Raw genomic sequence first — 17,619 nt, 5'->3', positions numbered from 1 at the left:
CTGATGAGGTTCAACAAGGACAAGTGCAGAGTCCTGCACTTAGGAGGGAAGACTCCCATGCATCACTACAGACTAGGGACCAAATGGCTCGGCAGCAGTTCTTCAGAAAAGGACCTAGGCGTTACAGTCGACGAGAAGCTGGATATGAGTCAACAGTGGGCTGTTGTTGCCAGGAAGGCCAATGGCATTTTGGGATGTATGAGTAGGGGCATTGCCAGCAGATTGAGGGACATGATCGTTCCCCTCTATTCAACATTGGTGAGGCCTCATCTGGAGTAGTGTGTCCAGTTTTGGGCCCCACACTACAAGACGGATGTGGAAAAATTGGAAAACGTCCAGTAGAGGGCAACAAAATTGATTAGGGGACTGGAGCACAACTTATGAGGAGAGGCTGAGGGAACTGGGTTTAGTCTGTGCAAGAAAGAGGGGGGATTTGATAGCTGCTTTCAACTACCTGAAAGGGGGTTCCAAAGAGGATGGATCTAGACTGTGTTCTCAGTGGTAGCAGATGACAGAACAAGGAATAATGGTCTCAAGTTGCAGTGGGGGAGGTTTAGGTTGGATATTAGGAAAAACTTTTTCACTAGGAGGGTGGTGAAACCCTGGAATTCATTACCTAGGGAGGTGGTGGAATCTCCTTCCTTCAAAGTTTTTTAAGGTCAGGCTTGACAAAGCCCTGGCTGGGATGATTTAGTTGGGGATTGGTCCTGCTTTGAGTAGGGGGTTGGACTAAATGACCTCCTGAGGTCCTTTCCAACCCTGCTATTCTATTAATCTATGATCAGGTTGGTCAGGCATGACTTGCTCTTGGTGAATCCATGTTGACTGTTCCTGATCACCACCTTCTCCTCCAGTGCTTCAAAATGGATTCCTTGAGGACCTGGTCCATGATTTTTCCAGGGGTTGAGGTGAGGCTGACCGATCTGTAGTTCCCTGTAGTCTCCCCTTTTTAAAAATATGGGCACCGTATTTGCCTTTTTCCAATAGTCCAGGACTGCCCCCACTCACCACAAATTTTCAAAGATAATGGCCAATGGCTCTGCAGTCCCATCAGCAACTCCCTCAGAACCATTGGATGCATTAGATCTGGACCCTTAACTTTGCTGTGTGTGTCTGTCTCTCACTTGGATAGCTAACAGGGAAAAAGTCACAATATGAATTGCAGTACTGCAACAACCTATTTTTAAGAACCTTGATACCCTATAAGAATCTGGGAACCCAGTTACCACTAGGTTTGGTTATGCTTGCTGTGTATATGGTGCCCAAGTCAATGTTCCAAAAAAAAAAAAAAAAGTCAAAGGAGATTGTTCCCCTTGAGTACTACATCTATGGCAAGGCTGGATTTTTTTTAAAAAATCATGCATTTCAACTATGAATGTGCAAAGTAAACACCACCTTTCCATGCTTTTGCAGAACATAATTAAGAATTCTTTCAAAAATGACACACATGACCTGAAGAAACTTGTGAATAATTATAATTTTGAAGATTAAATGCCAAAAAACAATGATTTGTAATAAATGTGCATCAGAACTAACATACATCCTATTAGGACTTTGCAGGCTTAAGTTCAATTCTCTGCACCACAGCAGACTTCCTGTGTGTGACCTTTGGAAGTCATTTAGCCTCTCTGCCTCATTTCCTCATCTGTAAAATGGGGGAAATACTTTTCTACCTCACAGGATAAATACCTTAAATGATGCATTTGCAGTCTACTGCTGAAAAGCTCTATCTAAGAGCTAGCTGCTATTACTAGTGATATGAAATAAACATCCTCCATCTTTTCACCTAAAGCTCCTACAAGTCAGTTGTAAGTCTTAGTGCTCAAAAGCAATTGTTTTCCCAAGCTTCATATCAATACAAGGTTATACTTGTTAACAAAAGCACAACAAATACCAAACGTTTGCAAAAAGCTGCTCTTTATAAGTCTGTAAACTATATTAGTTTACTATATTTATAGTAAATAAATAATACTTTACCATTAGGGGAAAAAGACATTAATTTCAATGAGAAGAAATGGGCTACTACTATACAGTTAGGTCCTTATTTTCCTCATGGGCTACCTGTAGTTATTGGTTTATTACTCTTTTCCCCATCAACTTCATTGGATCAGGTACTAAGTGTTATATACGCTGGGCTAGGTCCTTAGTATAAGCTGACATAGCCCTCTAAATCTACAAAAACACAAAGCTGAATCATGGCTTTTCAATCAACACTTGTAGTAGGAGAGGACTAGGTTGGGGCAGAAGTCCCCCCCTCCAGAGCTGGCTGAGACAGTCACCACACTTCTGGGAGCATGTGTCACTTTCAATATATACTTTCCCCTAGACATGCCAACCCAATTTTGCTGGTCAGTGCAGGGAATATGGCCATCATAAGGTCCTTGCCCCTCCCTACCTTTAAGAAATATCATTGTAGGCACTAGTTTTCAATGCTCAGCATTTGTGGAGGAATGAGAATTTGCCTGTGTATGTGCTGAGAATCCATTAAAAAGACAAATTTCACCAAGAAAAAAGTAGAAGTCATTATGAATTTATTATTTACACAATTGGTAAAGTACACAAATACAGTGATAGTACAAATGAGGTGTTCTGAGATATTGGTTACCAATACACAGGTTTATACAGACTTTCTAACTATTTTTTGCAGGTGACGGGATATAACTATTGTGAAAGGGCAAGAACAGCCCACAATCAAGTACAATTCTAGAAATTTGCATCAGTCAGCTTTTAAGTACAGTACAGCAATTTAAGGTTCCAGATACAGAGGACAGGAAGAAAAGGCTGCCTTTGTAAGTCTCTCTAACATTACATCATTAACCACACATATTTACAAAGAAAGCACAGTGAACTGTAGAACTGTACAAATGGTAGTGCACATGCCTTAAGTCCTGAAATCTACAGTAACTTAGTAGGGGATTCTGTTATGCAAAATTATCCATGGACTAAACTTTTAAACCTTTCCATTGCACTCCCCCGAAACACAGGTTTCCCCCACTGAGATCTAGAGCAAGCACAAGCAATTAGTTAGCATTCTGAAATATCTCAAGAAAAGTGACTGACAGATTTAGTTCGTGGATTTTGGATAGAAAAAGAATTTGCAAAACTATCCTAAAAAAGTTTGAGGCACAAGGAAAATATTAATGGATTTGTTTTTAGCCTATGTTTCCAAATAGAATGGAATCTTTCAAATAACACTTATGTATTGCACTTCCATTTTCAAGAGGGAAATTGACATTACTTTGCTTGAGTATGACTAATAATTGAACTTTTCTAGTTACTGCAAGGATAAAATATTTAGCATTCCTTTATGAAAATGTTTTAAGTTAGAAACAATATAAAGATCCTTCCATATTCCTTAATAGGGACATCTGCCAAGAGCACTTTTTATTTTGGACATTCTAAGCATATGAACAAGTCATTTAATACCAGATAAAGAATAGCAATCCCAGAAATATACAACTTATATTATATTAAGAATGTAATTCACGCCTGAGAATCAGTTCTCAGGATTTCACAGCAGGAATATTTTGTTTATAATTCCTTTTTGTGTCTTGGCAATACACAGCAGACCAGAATCACTTTTTTTTATGTATGTGGATGCTGAAGCAACTGTACACAATTCACTCAGTCTGCAATGGCAGTAATTCTTGTGCCACTTGCAATGGTCTTCAAACCAGCCAATCTCAATGTAGAAAACTAGATCTTACCAAGGAAAAGTGTTTTATACACAATCCTCCTTCTCAAATGAAGGAGAACCACATGCCATGCTTACCATCTCTAAACTCCAACAAATTCCTCTTAAATATCAGAGCCCTTCTGCCTCTTTATTCTTCACATGCTTTAGGAATAAGTTATCTTTCAATATCACCATCTCTAAAGAGCCCAGACACTTCTATCCAGTATCTTTTGCTTTCTCTGACTATACTAGAGAAGAGTAAAAATTCAAAAGTGTTTCTGTGTTGCATGGAGATTTCCATTAAAATGTGGAAGAAGCAAAGTAATAAAACTATAATGCATATTAAAAAACTTTCAGGAGAACTCCCCCACCCCTCATCCTGAATGGGACTATACCTAAAAAAGTAAACAGTTTAAATAAAATCAGATGGTTTTAATTAATTTACATATTCCCTGCCAGACTAAACTTTACAAGAAATTTCAAGTCATTGTCTTTAATTCAGGATTGTTCATATATGACATTTTTAAATCAGACAAAAGCAAGACAGAATTCTTTACACAGAATTAAGCCAATAATCTTAGCAAAATGATATAAAATTTTCTTAAACCAACCAGGTAAAAGATTTATAGTTACAGTAGAATAATAAAAAGGGGTAAAGTCTGCCGCCTGTGGAGGGAGAACTGAAATGGCTATTCAATAACAGGCGATTAACTCTGTAAACCATCTCTTCCTTTTCCAGCCCTGTTACTACAGAGTTCACTTAAGGTCATTGGGTTTCTGGCAAGAGCCTCTTTTAATGGCAGCTGTTGGAGTCTGTCCATGTTCCTGCAAGTATCTCTTTGTAAGTGGCACGGAAAGCTCCAGTTGTAATGTTTCTGCTCTAGGTTGGGGTATTTTTGCTAGTAAAGCCATTGGTAACATAGGCGATCAGCCATGCATTAACTGCCCTCTATGGCAAAATTATTTTCATCGGTGCACAGCAGACTGGAGAACACTGGTAGTCACACGAGCAGGAATCTATCAGAGCCAAAGAATAAGATAAAATCAGCACAAGTAATTTTAACTAGCATGTAGATGGTTCTACCAAAATTGTTTCAGCCACTTGTTGCAAAACATCTGGGCATAAAAACCCTAGTAAAAGGAAAAAATTATCTTTCTAGAATCTACAATCCAATGGACTACACAGGCTATTTCATACCTACCTGTAGCCACATCACGTTATCTGCATTTTCCTTCTGTATTAAGGTTAACACAGGAAATGACCTCTTCACCACAAGCAGAGAGTTTGAAGAACAAATAAAATCAGAGCAAAAACATGCACGCAAAAAAGAACAAAACCAGATTAAACTGCTGAGCTCTTGAAATAAAACTGATAGAGATTCAAGACTGAAGAAACCCAAATCGAAGAATAAAGTTAAAAATATAATGTTAAAAAAGATAGAGCTCTTTGGATTTTTACTGGTGATGCCATATTAAACACATTTCACAATATTATTTACTTAGCTTGAGTTTGTCTTAAGTAACAGTGCCCACAGAGAGTTAAAGGCATCACACATCAGTACCTTTAATTTAAGAAGTTACAAATGTCAAAGCAGCAATAGCACTCTAAAAATGAGAAACAGTCTTAAGTAGCTACCAAATTTTTGGCACATAAAGGCCAAGCACAACAGACAAGATCTTGATCTGGCTGGGTCCTGCTGTCATAACTCATGCAAGATTTGCACTGACTTCAATGGTCGCTTTGCTTGAGTAAGGCCTAATGATTGGGGCTCTAAAGCAGTAAACCATCATTTGCAGACAGTTTTGAATATTACAACAATTTAAGAAAGAAGCAGCTTCTGGAGTCAGCCAAGTACACAGAACAACTGGAGAAAATTAAATAAAAAAAGAGGAAGAGAAGGATGCTACACCAACTGCAGATGTAGGATTAGTGCAAGCTGGAACTTTATAGAGAAAGTAAAGCAGCGGAAAGAACTACGTAATTTAACAAGGAACAGAAAAATATGATTGCCTTTTTAATATATAGCAAAGCAAAGAAGAAGCTTCTAAAGTTATTTAAGAGTCAGTATTCTTCAACAGTGAGGTACAGATTTTGACCCACAAATGTTTCTATTGCTAAAACACAATTGGCTTAAATACTAGAAAACTGCACATAAATGCAGAAATTATTTCACTATCCACTGGCAAAGGATTTTGAGTATCCAAGTTCAAGTCTGCCTATATTCAAGGTGCTAATGTTTCAGATACACTAAAGAGAAGTTCATCTGAAAAAGTTTTTAATCTCTGGCAGCTCAGAAGGTATGGAAGAGAATTAAAAAACACAGAAAAATGAAGGATGCTTTAATAACTTTTACCACTCATGCCAAGATAAAGCCTTACTTGAATTAGTTAATTTTGTTCTCCATGACAAGTCTACAGAACAAGTAATCTTTCCATAATTTTAAAAGCTCAGTCTAGTTTAGAATGGATGTCTGAGATTGTAAGCATAATTATGGTGTAACTAGTGGTTCTAGGATCGTTAGATGGTTTAGAGTTGCTGATCTGCTTATTTTATTAGCAATGCCTTAATAGCCATAGGGGCTTCCCAAATCACCAATTAATTCTACTAAACAATTTAGGAAGAACAGTAGTAAATACTTCAACTCTTAGAAGGATGTTTACTTTTACATTCAGAAGGAATCCTAATGCCACGTCAAGTACCTGACATCTGAGCGTAGGGCACAGAGATAAAGCATACAATTGTAAGAGTTAATGTGAGGAGAAAGTGCCAAATCTGATGTTTCCACAGGATTTAATCCCACCCCATCCAAAATGATTTGGGTCTAACAAGAAGGGACTCACCCAGTGCTGCCTTCCAACGAGGAGACGAGCAGCTACTTGCCATGATGTTCGAAGGGAATGCTATTCTGAGGTGGGGGAAAAGACAGCAAATTGTAACAGTTCTACTGTCCAAATATATAAAGTTGACTACAAAATCCAACCTAAATTTGCAGTTGAACCTAGATATATTTTCCAAGGACTTCAATTTCAGATTGCTACAAGACTTGTTTCTGTACTAATAGATATTTTAAAAGGAACAAAAAAATTTTTTCCCCTCAAAGAAAGCTGAAATCTCAGGGTTTGAGGAACTATGTAGAAAATGATCCCTATAAAGATTAACATATGAATAAAGGTTTTCTCATCAGGAAGTGAAGAATGAACTGTATTTTGGAAGTGCATTTTTGTTCCAGCCTCTGTTTTATTCCAATAAAGTGGTAATAACACTGACTGTTCATTGCCACTGCTGGCCACTGATTTAAAAACATTTTCCTTTGTCAAAGAGACTTATTCCAATATTCCTTTATTCTTGTAAGTATTCTAAACCTTTTCCTCCAAACTACAGAGAGAATTCTCAATCTATTATTAGCATAAATAGGAGTTGTGCAAGAGCTTGATCCTGCAAAGTGCTGTGCACTCTGCATCTAGCAAAGCACTTACGCACGTGCTTAACTTTAAGCATGTAAGAAGTTCCATTGAAACAGTCTTACAAAATTGAGCCCTGTATGGAGAGAAACAAAGATTACACACCTGTCACTGGAGTTCAAGACAACTTCTACACGTTCACTCGCCTGAGATGTGCCCGATTGTGCAGTCTGGACTGGAACTTTTAGTAGCAGTGCCTGTGGGAGCGCTCATGCACCCACTATCCTTCCATCACTACTCCTTAACACTCAAAGGGTGTAGCTATAAAAAGGTAGGATGGCATGCTGACTGACTGCTTCAGGTACTTCCACCACCTTCTCGGATCCAGAAGTTCATAGATTCATTTTAAAGCCCGAAGAGACCATTAGTTCATCTAGTATGACATCCTGCTTCACACAGGCCAGAACATTTCTTCCAGTTACCTCTGTGCAGACCATTAACTTGTGTTTGACTAGAGCATATCCCCCAGAAAGGAATCCAGTCTTGGATTTCTAGACATTAAAAGATGGAGAATCCACCACATTCTTTCATAGTTTGTTCCAGTAGTTCATAATCCTCACTGTTAAAATATTGTGCCTTATTTCTAATATGAATTTGTCTGGCTTTAACTTCCAGTCCCTGGTTCTTCTCATGCCTTTCTCTGATAGATTTAAGAGTCCTTTAGTAGCAAGTATTTTCTCCCCATGAAGGAACTTGTATACATAGTGATCAAGTCACTTCTTGAACTTTTCGATAAGCTAAACAGACTGGGCTCCATGTGTCACTGAAAGGCATTCTTTCCAGCCCTCAAATCATTTGAGGCTTTTGTCTGCATCCTCTCCTATTTTTCAATATCCTTTTTGAAATGCGAACATCAAAATGGGACAAAAGTATTCCAGTATCACTCTCATACATAGGTAAACACACATCCCAACTCCTAATTCCTATTCCTTTGTTTATAAATCCATGCCCTGGTCTACACTAGGAGTTGAGGTCGAATTTAGCAGTGTTAAATTGATTTAACCCTGCACCCATCCACACGACGAAGCCCTTTTTTTTCGACTTAAAGGGCTCTTAAAATCGATTTCCTTACTCCACCCCCCAACAAGGGGATTAGCACTGAAATCGGCCTTGCTGGGTCAAATTTGGGGTACTGTGGACACAATTAGACAGTATTGGCCTCTGTGAGCTATCCCAGAGTGCTCCATTGTGACCGCTCTGGACAGCACTCTCAACTCAGATGCACTGGCCAGGTAGACAGGAAAAGGCCCGCGAACTTTTGAATGTCAATTTCCTGTTTGGCCAGCGTGGCAAGCTGCAGGTGACCATGCAGAGCTCATCAGCAGAGGTGACCATGATGGAGTCCCAGAATCGCAAAAGAGCTCCAGCATGGACTGAACAGGAGGTACGGGATCTGATCGCTGTATGGGGAGAGGAATCTGTGCTATCAGAACTATGTTCCAGCTTTTGAAATGCCAAAACATTCGTCAAAAATCTCCCAGGGCATGAAGGACAGAGGCCATAACAGGGACCTGAAGCAGTGCTGTGTGACACTTAAGGAGCTGAGGCAAGCCTACCAGAAAACCAGAGAGGCGAACGGCCGCTCCAGGTCAGAGCCCAAAACATGCCCGCTTCTATGATGAGCTGCATGCCGTTTTAGGGGGTTCAGCCACCACTACCCCAACTGTGTTGTTTGACTCCTTCAGTGGAGATGGAGGCAACGCAGAAGCAGGTTTTGGGGATGAGGAAGATGATGAGGTTGTAGATAGCTCACAGCAAGCAAGCAGAGAAACCGGTTTTCCCGACAGCCAGGAACTGTTTCTCACCCTGGACCTGGAGCCAGTACCTCCCGAACCCACCCAAGGCTGCCTCCCGGATCTGCCAGGCGGAGAAGGGACCTCTGGTGAGTGTACCTTTTAAAATAGTATCCATGGTTTAAAAGCAGGCATGTTTAATGATTAATTTGCCCTGGCATTTGCGGCTCTCCTGGATGTACTCCCAAAGCCTTTGCAAAAGGTTTCTGGGGAGGGCAGCCTTATTCCATCCACCCATGGTAGGACACTTTACTACTCCAGGCCAGTAGTACGTACTTGGGAATCATTGTAGAACAAAGCATTGCAGTGTATGTTTGCTGGCATTCAAACAACATCCATTCTTTATCTCTCTGTGTTATCCTCAGGAGAGTGACATCATTCATGGTCACCTGGTTGAAATAGGGTGCTTTTCTTAAGGGGACATTCAGAGGAGCCCGTTCCTGCTGGGCTGTTTGCCTGTGGCTGAACAGAAATGTTCCCTACTGTTAGCCACAGGGAGGGGCTAGCCATGCGCTGGGGGGAGGCAAAACGCAACCTTGGAACAAAAGCATGTGCTATGTATGTAATGTTAACAGCAAGGTTTACCGTGAAAGAATGTATCCATTGTTCTATAAAATGTGCCTTTTAAAATACCCCTGTCCCCTTTTTTTTCCTCCACCAGCTGCATGTGTTTCAAGGATCACAGGATCTTCTCCTTCCCAGAGGCTACCGAAGATCAGAAGGCGAAAAAAATACACTCGCGATGAAATGTTCTCTGAGCTCATGCTGTCCTCCCACACTGACAGAGCACAGACAAATGTGTGGAAGCAGACAATGTCAGAGTGCAGGAAAGCACAAAATGACCGGGAGGAGAGGTGGCGGGCTGAAGAGAGGGCTGAAGCTGAAAGGTGGCGGCAGCATGACGAGAGGAGGCAGGATTCAATGCTGAGGCTGCTGGAGGATCAAACTAATATGCTCCAGCGTATGGTTGAGCTGCAGGAAAGGCAGCAGGAGCACAGACAGCCGCTACAGCCCCTGTGTAACCAACCGCCCTCCTCCCCAAGTTCCACAGCCTCCTCACCCAGATGCCCGAGAACGCAGTGGGGGGGCCTCCGGCCACCCAGCCACTCCACCCCAGAGGATTGCCCAAGCAACAGAAGGCTGGCATTCAATAAGTTTTAAACTTTTAGAGTGCTGTGTGGCCTTGTCCTTCCCTCCTCCTCCACCCCTCCTGGTGCTTCTCTCCTCCACCACCCATCTTGGGCTACCTTGGCAGTTATCCCCCTATTTATGTGATGAATTAATAAAGAATGCATGAATGTGAAGCAACAATGACTTTATTGCCTCTGCAAGCAGTGATCGAAGGGAGGAGGGGAGGGTGGTTAGCTTACAGGGAAGTAGAGTGAACGAAGAGGCAGGGGGTTTCATCAAGGAGAAACAAACAGAACTTTCACACCGTAGCCTGGCCAGTCATGAAACTGGTTTTCAAAGCTTCTCTGATGCGCACCGCAACCTCCTGTGCTCTTCTAACCGCCCTGGTGTCTGGCTGTGTGTAACCAGCGGCCAGGTGATTTGCCTCAACCTCCCACCCCGCCATAAACGTCAACCCCTTACTCACAGATATTGTGGCGCGCACAGCAAGCAGTAATAACAGTGGGAATATTGGCTTTGCTGAGGTGTAACTGAGTCAGTAAACTGCGCCAGCGTGCTTTTAAACATCCAAATGCACATTCTACCACCATTCTGCACTTGCTCAGCCTGTAGTTGAACAGCTCCTGACTACTGTCCAGGCTGCCTGTGTATGGCTTCATGAGCCATGGCATTAAGGGGTAGGCTGGGTCCCCAAGGATAACTATAGGCATTTCAACATCCCCAATGGTTATTTTCTGGTCTGGGAATAAAGTTCCTTCCTGCAGTTTTTGAATCAGACCAGAGTTCCTGAAGATGCGAGCATCATGTACCTTTTCCGGCCATCCCACGTTGATGTTGGTGAAACGTCCCTTGTGATCCACCAGTGCTTGCAGCACTACTGAAAAGTACCCCTTGCGGTTTATGTACTCGCCGGCTTGGTGCTCTATAGGGATATGGGTTCCGTCTATGGCCCCACCACAGTTTGGGAATCCCACTGCAGCAAAGCCATCCACTATGACCTGCACATTTCCCAGGGTCACTACCCTTGATATCAGCAGATCTTTGATTGCATTGGCTACTAGCATCACAGCAGCCCCCACAGTAGATTTGCCCACTCCAAATTGATTCCCGACTGACCGGTAGCTGTCTGGCGTTGCAAGCTTCCACAGGGCTATTGCCACTCACTTCTCAACTGTGAGGACTGCTCTCATCTTGGTATTCTTGAGCCTCAGGCAGGGGAAAGCAAGTCACAAAGTTCCATGAAAGTGCCCTTACGCATGCAAAAGTTTCGCAGTCACTGGGAATCGTCCCAGACCTGCAACACTATGCGGTCCCCCCAGTCTGTGCTTGTTTCCCGAGCCCAGAATTGGCATTCCACTGCATGAACCTGCCCCATTAGCACCATGATGTCCACATTGCCAGGGCCCATGCTTTGAGAGAAGTCTGTGTCCATGTCATAGAATCATAGAATATCAGGGTTGGAAGGGACCTCAGGAGGTCATCTAGTCCAACCCCCTGCTCAAAGCAGGACCAATCCCCAACTAAATCATCCCAGCCAGGGCTTTGTCAAGCCTGACCTTAAAAACTTCTAAGGAAGGAGATTCTACCACCTCCCTAGGTAACGCATTCCAGTGTTTCACCACCCTCCTAGTGAAAAAGTTTTTCCTAATATCCAACCTAAACCTCCCCCACTGCAACTTGAGACCATTACTCCTTGTCCTGTCCTCTTCTACCACTGAGAATAGTCTAGAACCATCCTCTCTGGAACCACCTCTCAGGTAGTTGAAAGCAGCTATCAAATCCCCCCTCATTCTTCTCTTCTGCAGACTAAACAATCCCAGTTCCCTCAGCTTCTCCTCATAAGTCATGTGTTCCAGACCCCTAATCATTTTTGTTGCCCTTCACTGGACTCTCTCCAATTTCTCCACATCTTTCTTGTAGTGTGGGGCCCAAAACTGGACACAGTACTCCAGATGAGGCCTCACCAATATCGAATAGAGGGGGACGATCACGTCCCTCGATCTGCTCGCTATGCCCCTACTTCTACATCCCAAAATGCCATTGGCCTTCTTGGCAACAAGGGCACACTGCTGACTCATATCCAGCTTCTCGTCCACTGTCACCCCTAGGTCCTTTTCCGCAGAACTGCTGCCTAGCCATTCGGTCCCTAGTCTGTAGCTGTGCATTGGGTTCTTCTGTCCTAAGTGCAGGACCCTGCACTTATCCTTATTGAACCTCATCAGATTTCTTTTGGCCCAATCCTCCAATTTGTCTAGGTCCCTCTGTAGCCTATCACTGCCCTCCAGCGTATCTACCACTCCTCCCAGTTTAGTATCATCCGCAAATTTGCTGAGAGTGCAATCCACACATTAAATGAAGATATTGAACAAAACCGGCCCCAGGACTGACCCCTGGGGCACTCCACTTGACACCGGCTGCCAACTAGACATGGAGCCATTGATCACTACCTCTTGAGCCGGACAAGCTAGCCAACTTTCTACCCACCTTATAGTGCATTCATCCAGCCCATACTTCTTTAACTTGCTGGCAAGAATACTGTGGGAGACCGTGTCAAAAGCTTTGCTAAAGTCAAGAAACAATACATCCACTGCTTTCCCTTCATCCACAGAACCAGTAATCTCATCATAGAAGGTGATTAGATTAGTCAGGCATGACTTGCCCTTGGTGAATCCATGCTGAATGTTCCTGATCACTTTCCTCTCATGTAAGTGCTTCAGGATTGATTCTTTGAGGACCTGCTCCATGATTTTTCCGGGGACTGAGGTGAGGCTGACTGGCCTGTAGTTCCCAGGATCCTCCTTCTTCCCTTTTTTAAAGATGGGCACTACATTAGCCTTTTTCCAGTCATCCGGGACTTCCCCCGTTCGCCACGAGTTTTCAAAGATAATGGCCAATGGCTCTGCAATCATAGCCGCCAATTCCTTTAGCACTCTCGGATGCAACTCATGGCCCCATGAACTTGTGCACGTCCAGCTTTTCTAAATAGTCCCTAACCACCTCTTTCTCCACAGAGGGCTGGCCATCTATTCCCCATGTTGTGATGCCCAGCACAGCAGTCTGGGAGCTGACCTTCTTAGTGAAGACAGAGGCAAAAAAAGCATTGAGTACATTAGCTTTTTCCACATCCTCCCTCATTCATTAAGGGGCCCACACTTTCCTTGGCTTTCTTCTTGTTGCCAACATACCTGAAGAAACCCTTCCTGTTACTCTTGACATCTCTTGCTAGCTGCAGCTCCAGGTGTGATTTGGCCCTCCTGAGGATGAGTGTCCTCATCACTCTCGTCACCGTGCTGACGTCGCCTACTCGCCCGGTTTTGCTTTACCAGGTTCTAGTGCTGCATATACTGCTGGATAATGTGTGTGGTGTTAATGTGCTCCTGATTGCCAAAGTGATCCGAGCGGGCTCCATGCTTGCTGTGATATGGCGTCTGCACAGAAAAAAGGCGTAGAACGATAGTCTGCCATTGCCCTGACGGAGGGAGTGGCGACTGATGACATGGCTTACAGGGTTGGCTTACAGGGAATTAAAATCAACAAAGGGGGTGGCTTTGCGAGAAACTGAATGGCCCCCTCAAGGATAGAACTCAAAACCTCAAGGATAGAACTCAAAACTGGGTTTAGCAGGCCGTTGATTTCACGGAGGGAGGGAGGAGAAAATGAATACAAAACAAATCTGGTCTATTTCTTGATTTGAGCCACTTCATCTATCTTTATACATCTTGCTGGCAGCAGACCGTGCAGTACGACCGCTAGCCATCATCATCTCCTGGGTGCTCGGCAGAAGATGGTGCAGTATGACTGCTGGCCATCCTCTTCTGCTGGCTGCTGATTAAAAGACAGTGCACTGCCGGTAGGACTCAATTGCCATGAGACAAAACTTAAAAGGGAAATGACCTGGCTGAGTCACTCCCATGTTTGCCCAGGCGCCCCGACCTCATCGAGGTCGGTTAAAAGAGCACCCAGGACTACATCGACGACAGCTACCAGTCATATTGCACTGTCTGCTGCCAAAAGGCAATAAACTGCTGCTGTGTAGCAATGCAGTACCGCGTCTGCCAGCACCCAGAAGACATACGGTGATGGTTAGCTGAGCGGGCTACATGCTTGCTGTGGTACGGTGTCTGCACAGGTAACTCAAGAAAAAAAGCGCAAAACGATCGTCTGCCCTTGCTTTCACGGAAGGAGGGAAGGAAGGGGGGCCTGACGATATGTACCCAGAACCACCTGCGACAATGTTTTAGCCCCATCAGGCACTGGGATTTCTACCCAGAATTCAAATGGGCGGCAGAGACTGCGGGAACTGTGGGATAGCTACCCACAGTGCAACACTCTGGAAATAGACGGTTGCCTCAGTACTGTGGACACACTGCGCCGACTACATGCACTTAGAGCATTTGTGTGGGACACACACGGTCGACTGTATAAAAACGCTTTCTAGAAAACTGACTTCTATAAATTCGACCTGATTTCGTAGTGTAGACATACCCTAAGGATGTTAGGGCTTTTTGCCAGAGCATCACACTGGGAGCTCATATTGAACGGTTTGTCCACTATGACCCTTAAAACCCTTTTCAGAGTCACTGCTTTCCAGGATACAGCCCCCCATTCTTTAGATATGGACTGCGTTCTTTTTGTTGGGATGGGCCCAGCTTACCACACAATCCGGATAGCTATGTATGACTGCCCTGTCCTCACCTTTATTTATCAATCATTCTGCCAACATTTGCGCCATCTGCAATTCTTCCAAAATGCTTTAAAAATATTATTTGAGGAAGTTTTTATTAGTTTACAAATCCTTGCATGTAAATATCAAACAATCATTACAAAAACTCTTTAAACAAAAGCTAATACACAGGAATATTGTCAGAGCTTTCTATTTAACAGAGTGTTACCATATTACACAATGAACATCTTTGCACCTCCTATAATATGTTGTTGCAGGTGATTTCATTTAATTGAGTGAAATTTCTATATACCCACATTTGACTGACCAGGCATGTCTACCAAATGTTAATATTCAAATAAATTGGACAGGTGCCACCTGAAAATTATCAACAGTGATTTTATATTTACTTCCAGATCATTAACTTACATGCTGAATAGCAGTGGGTCTAGTACTGATCCCTGCAGAACTCTACTAGAAACACCTCTATTTAATGATTCCCCATTGACAGCTACCTTTTTGAAGATCTGACAGTTAGCCAGGTCTTAATCCATATAACATGTGCTTCATTGATGTTGTATAGGGCTAGTTATTTAATCAGAATGTCATGAAGTACTAAGTATATTACATCTACGCAATTACTTTTATCAACCAAACATCTCAAAGAATGAAATAAAATTTGCTTGACAAGACGTATTTTCCATAAAACCACGTTGACTAGCATTATATTGCCTTCCTTCAATTCTTTATTAATGGAAACCTGTAGCAGCTTTTCCATAATTTTTCCCAGATTGAGGTAGCTGAAATCAGCATTCCAAACAAGAAGGGAAAGTGGGCTGGGAGTATGAATGTGCAGAGGTTATCTTTAAGAACCCTGGTTACAGGTGAGTAGCTTTCATTTCTTCTTAGAGTACCTTTTTTGTATATTCCCACTCTTAGGAATTTGGCAAGTAGTGCTCCTCCCTCTGCATGGTTGGGATGGTTAAATAAGGATTGCAGTACTGTCTTACCAACTGAGCATCTGATCTAGACGCCAAATGGCAGATCTACAGATTTCTAATATGAGAGTATGTCTAAAGCAAGCCAGAGAGAGTGCTCTGTTGCTTTTCATTAATGATTTAGGAGTATTTTAACACTCAAAACACAGGGGTTTGGCTTCTCTGACCACAGGATACCGTTCTAGGAAGAAGGACAGTTGAGCGGAGAGGGGGTCCACTTATCAAGGAAGGAGAAGAGTGTCTTTGGTTACAGACTGGCTAACCTAGTGAGGAGGGCTTTAAACTGGTTTTAATGGGGACAGGAGACAAAAGCCTATAAGTAAAGCACAAACATGGATACCTGGGAAAAGGGTTGGAATCTGGGGGGAGCATGGTCAATTATAGCAAGGATAAAGGAGAGATGAGGGAACAGAGAGGGGAAATCACATCATTATCTTAGATGTCTGTATACTAATTCAAGAGGTATGGGGAATAAACAGGAAGAACTAGAAATACTAGTGAATAAACACAGAACAAAACGATGGCTACTGAATCATAGAGCTTGCAATATCCAACAGTTTGAAGGAAGCAATATGTGTTTTATTAGGCTTCTGATTAATTTTCAAGCTAACCATTGGCCCTGGATCAGGGGCAGGGTATGGCTCTATAGTACAACCTTGGTCCTCTATATCAGTGGTTCTCAAAGCCGGTCAACCGCTTGTTCAGGGAAAGCCCCTGGTGCGCCGGACCGGTGTGTTTACCTGCTGCATCCGCAGGTTCAGCCGATCGCGGCTCCCACTGGCCGCAGTTCACTGCTCCAGGCCAATGGGGGCTGCGAGAAGCAGAGCAGGCCAAGGGACATGCTGGCCGCCCTTTCCACAGCCCCCATTGGCCTGGAGCAGCAAACTGCGGCCAGTGGGAGTCGCGATTGGCCGAACCTACAGATGCGGCAGGTAAACAAACTGGCTGGCGCACCAGGGGCTTTCCCTGAACAAGCGGCGGACCGGCTTTGAGAACCACTGCTCTATATCACCATTTGATTTGCCTCTAGCTTCCACCTTGAAGGAATGCTTTTGGATTTTGTTGTAAGGAACAAGTTCCTTAATGGCATGCTCTCATAGTCTGTCTCTTTCAGAAGAGTCTGAAACTGTGAGACTAGGGATTTCTGCACAGTATAATCCAATAAAGTGGATTCACATTGACTGGCACCTTAGGACTGGCTCCAGTTAAGAAGATAGACACCTGCACCAGAGAACTGTTGGGCTTTCTGGACCCATCATTTGTCAAAGGGGAATCAGGTCTCTAACAGTTGTGGATCCCATTGGCTTGGAGCCAGAAAGTTTAGCTGCTAATGCTTCCTCCAGTAGCAATGCTTGGAGCTGATTCTGAAACTTCTTGCTAGCTCTGGTGCTCAGTCTGCTGCATATAGAGGATTAAAATAGTGAATGACCTTCCTCCAAGAAGGCGAAACAATTCACACGTGCATCTGAAATAGGAAAGATAGCAGGGCAAAAGGCATATCTCTTGAACCCCAACTTTGTGGTCTTCAGTTCCACAGTTTGGAACCGGGGGATCTGAGTCCCTGTGAAAGCCTTAGTGAAAGAAATAAAAATTAAAACTGTTACATAATAAACTAAAGACAGCACTGGGAATGATCTGTTCCATCACATGCAGGTTGGGGGAGATGGCCAGATTCCTGGTTTGTCTGCTATCAGGGTTGGAAAGAATTGAGGTGGTTGTTGGGACAAGCCCCCTTTTATAGCCATTCACTCCAAATATGTGTAGCAGCAAGAGGAGGGGCAGCATGTGTGTGAGAGCACTCTGACAAGCACTGCTACTAGAATGTTACTTTGGTCCAGGCTGCACCATTGGTGCATCTCAGGAGTGGGGATGTGTACAGACTACTTGAACACATAC

At 43.3% G+C, this 17,619-nt stretch overlaps 1 protein-coding gene across 3 annotated transcripts in view; it reads right to left on the bottom strand.

The window, feature by feature from the left end:
- Window positions 1–2,522: 2,522 nt before the first annotated feature.
- The window catches only part of CSNK1D (casein kinase 1 delta), a 69,199-nt gene continuing 54,102 nt past the window's right edge, over window positions 2,523–17,619 (bottom strand). Inside the window, exons 9-10 of one of the 3 annotated variants that reach the window (XM_084648170.1) lie at window positions 6,518–6,582; window positions 2,523–4,693 (exon numbers count right to left, since the gene is read on the bottom strand). In XM_084648170.1, coding sequence (XP_084504296.1) covers window positions 6,550–6,582 — 33 coding nt within the window. In that variant the 3' untranslated portion in view covers window positions 2,523–4,693; window positions 6,518–6,549. Of the gene's footprint in view, window positions 4,694–6,517; window positions 6,583–16,707; window positions 17,189–17,619 lie in introns of those variants that run through there. The other 2 variants (XM_084648169.1, XM_084648171.1) reach the window with 2 other exon arrangements.

The sequence above is a fragment of the Lepidochelys olivacea genome (genome assembly GCF_965140295.1).
Source record: "Lepidochelys olivacea isolate rLepOli2 genome assembly, chromosome: 14".
Lineage (NCBI taxonomy): Eukaryota > Metazoa > Chordata > Testudines > Cheloniidae > Lepidochelys > Lepidochelys olivacea.
The sequence above is the reverse complement of the archived record's forward strand: the minus strand, read 5'-3'. Positions and strand labels throughout refer to the sequence as shown.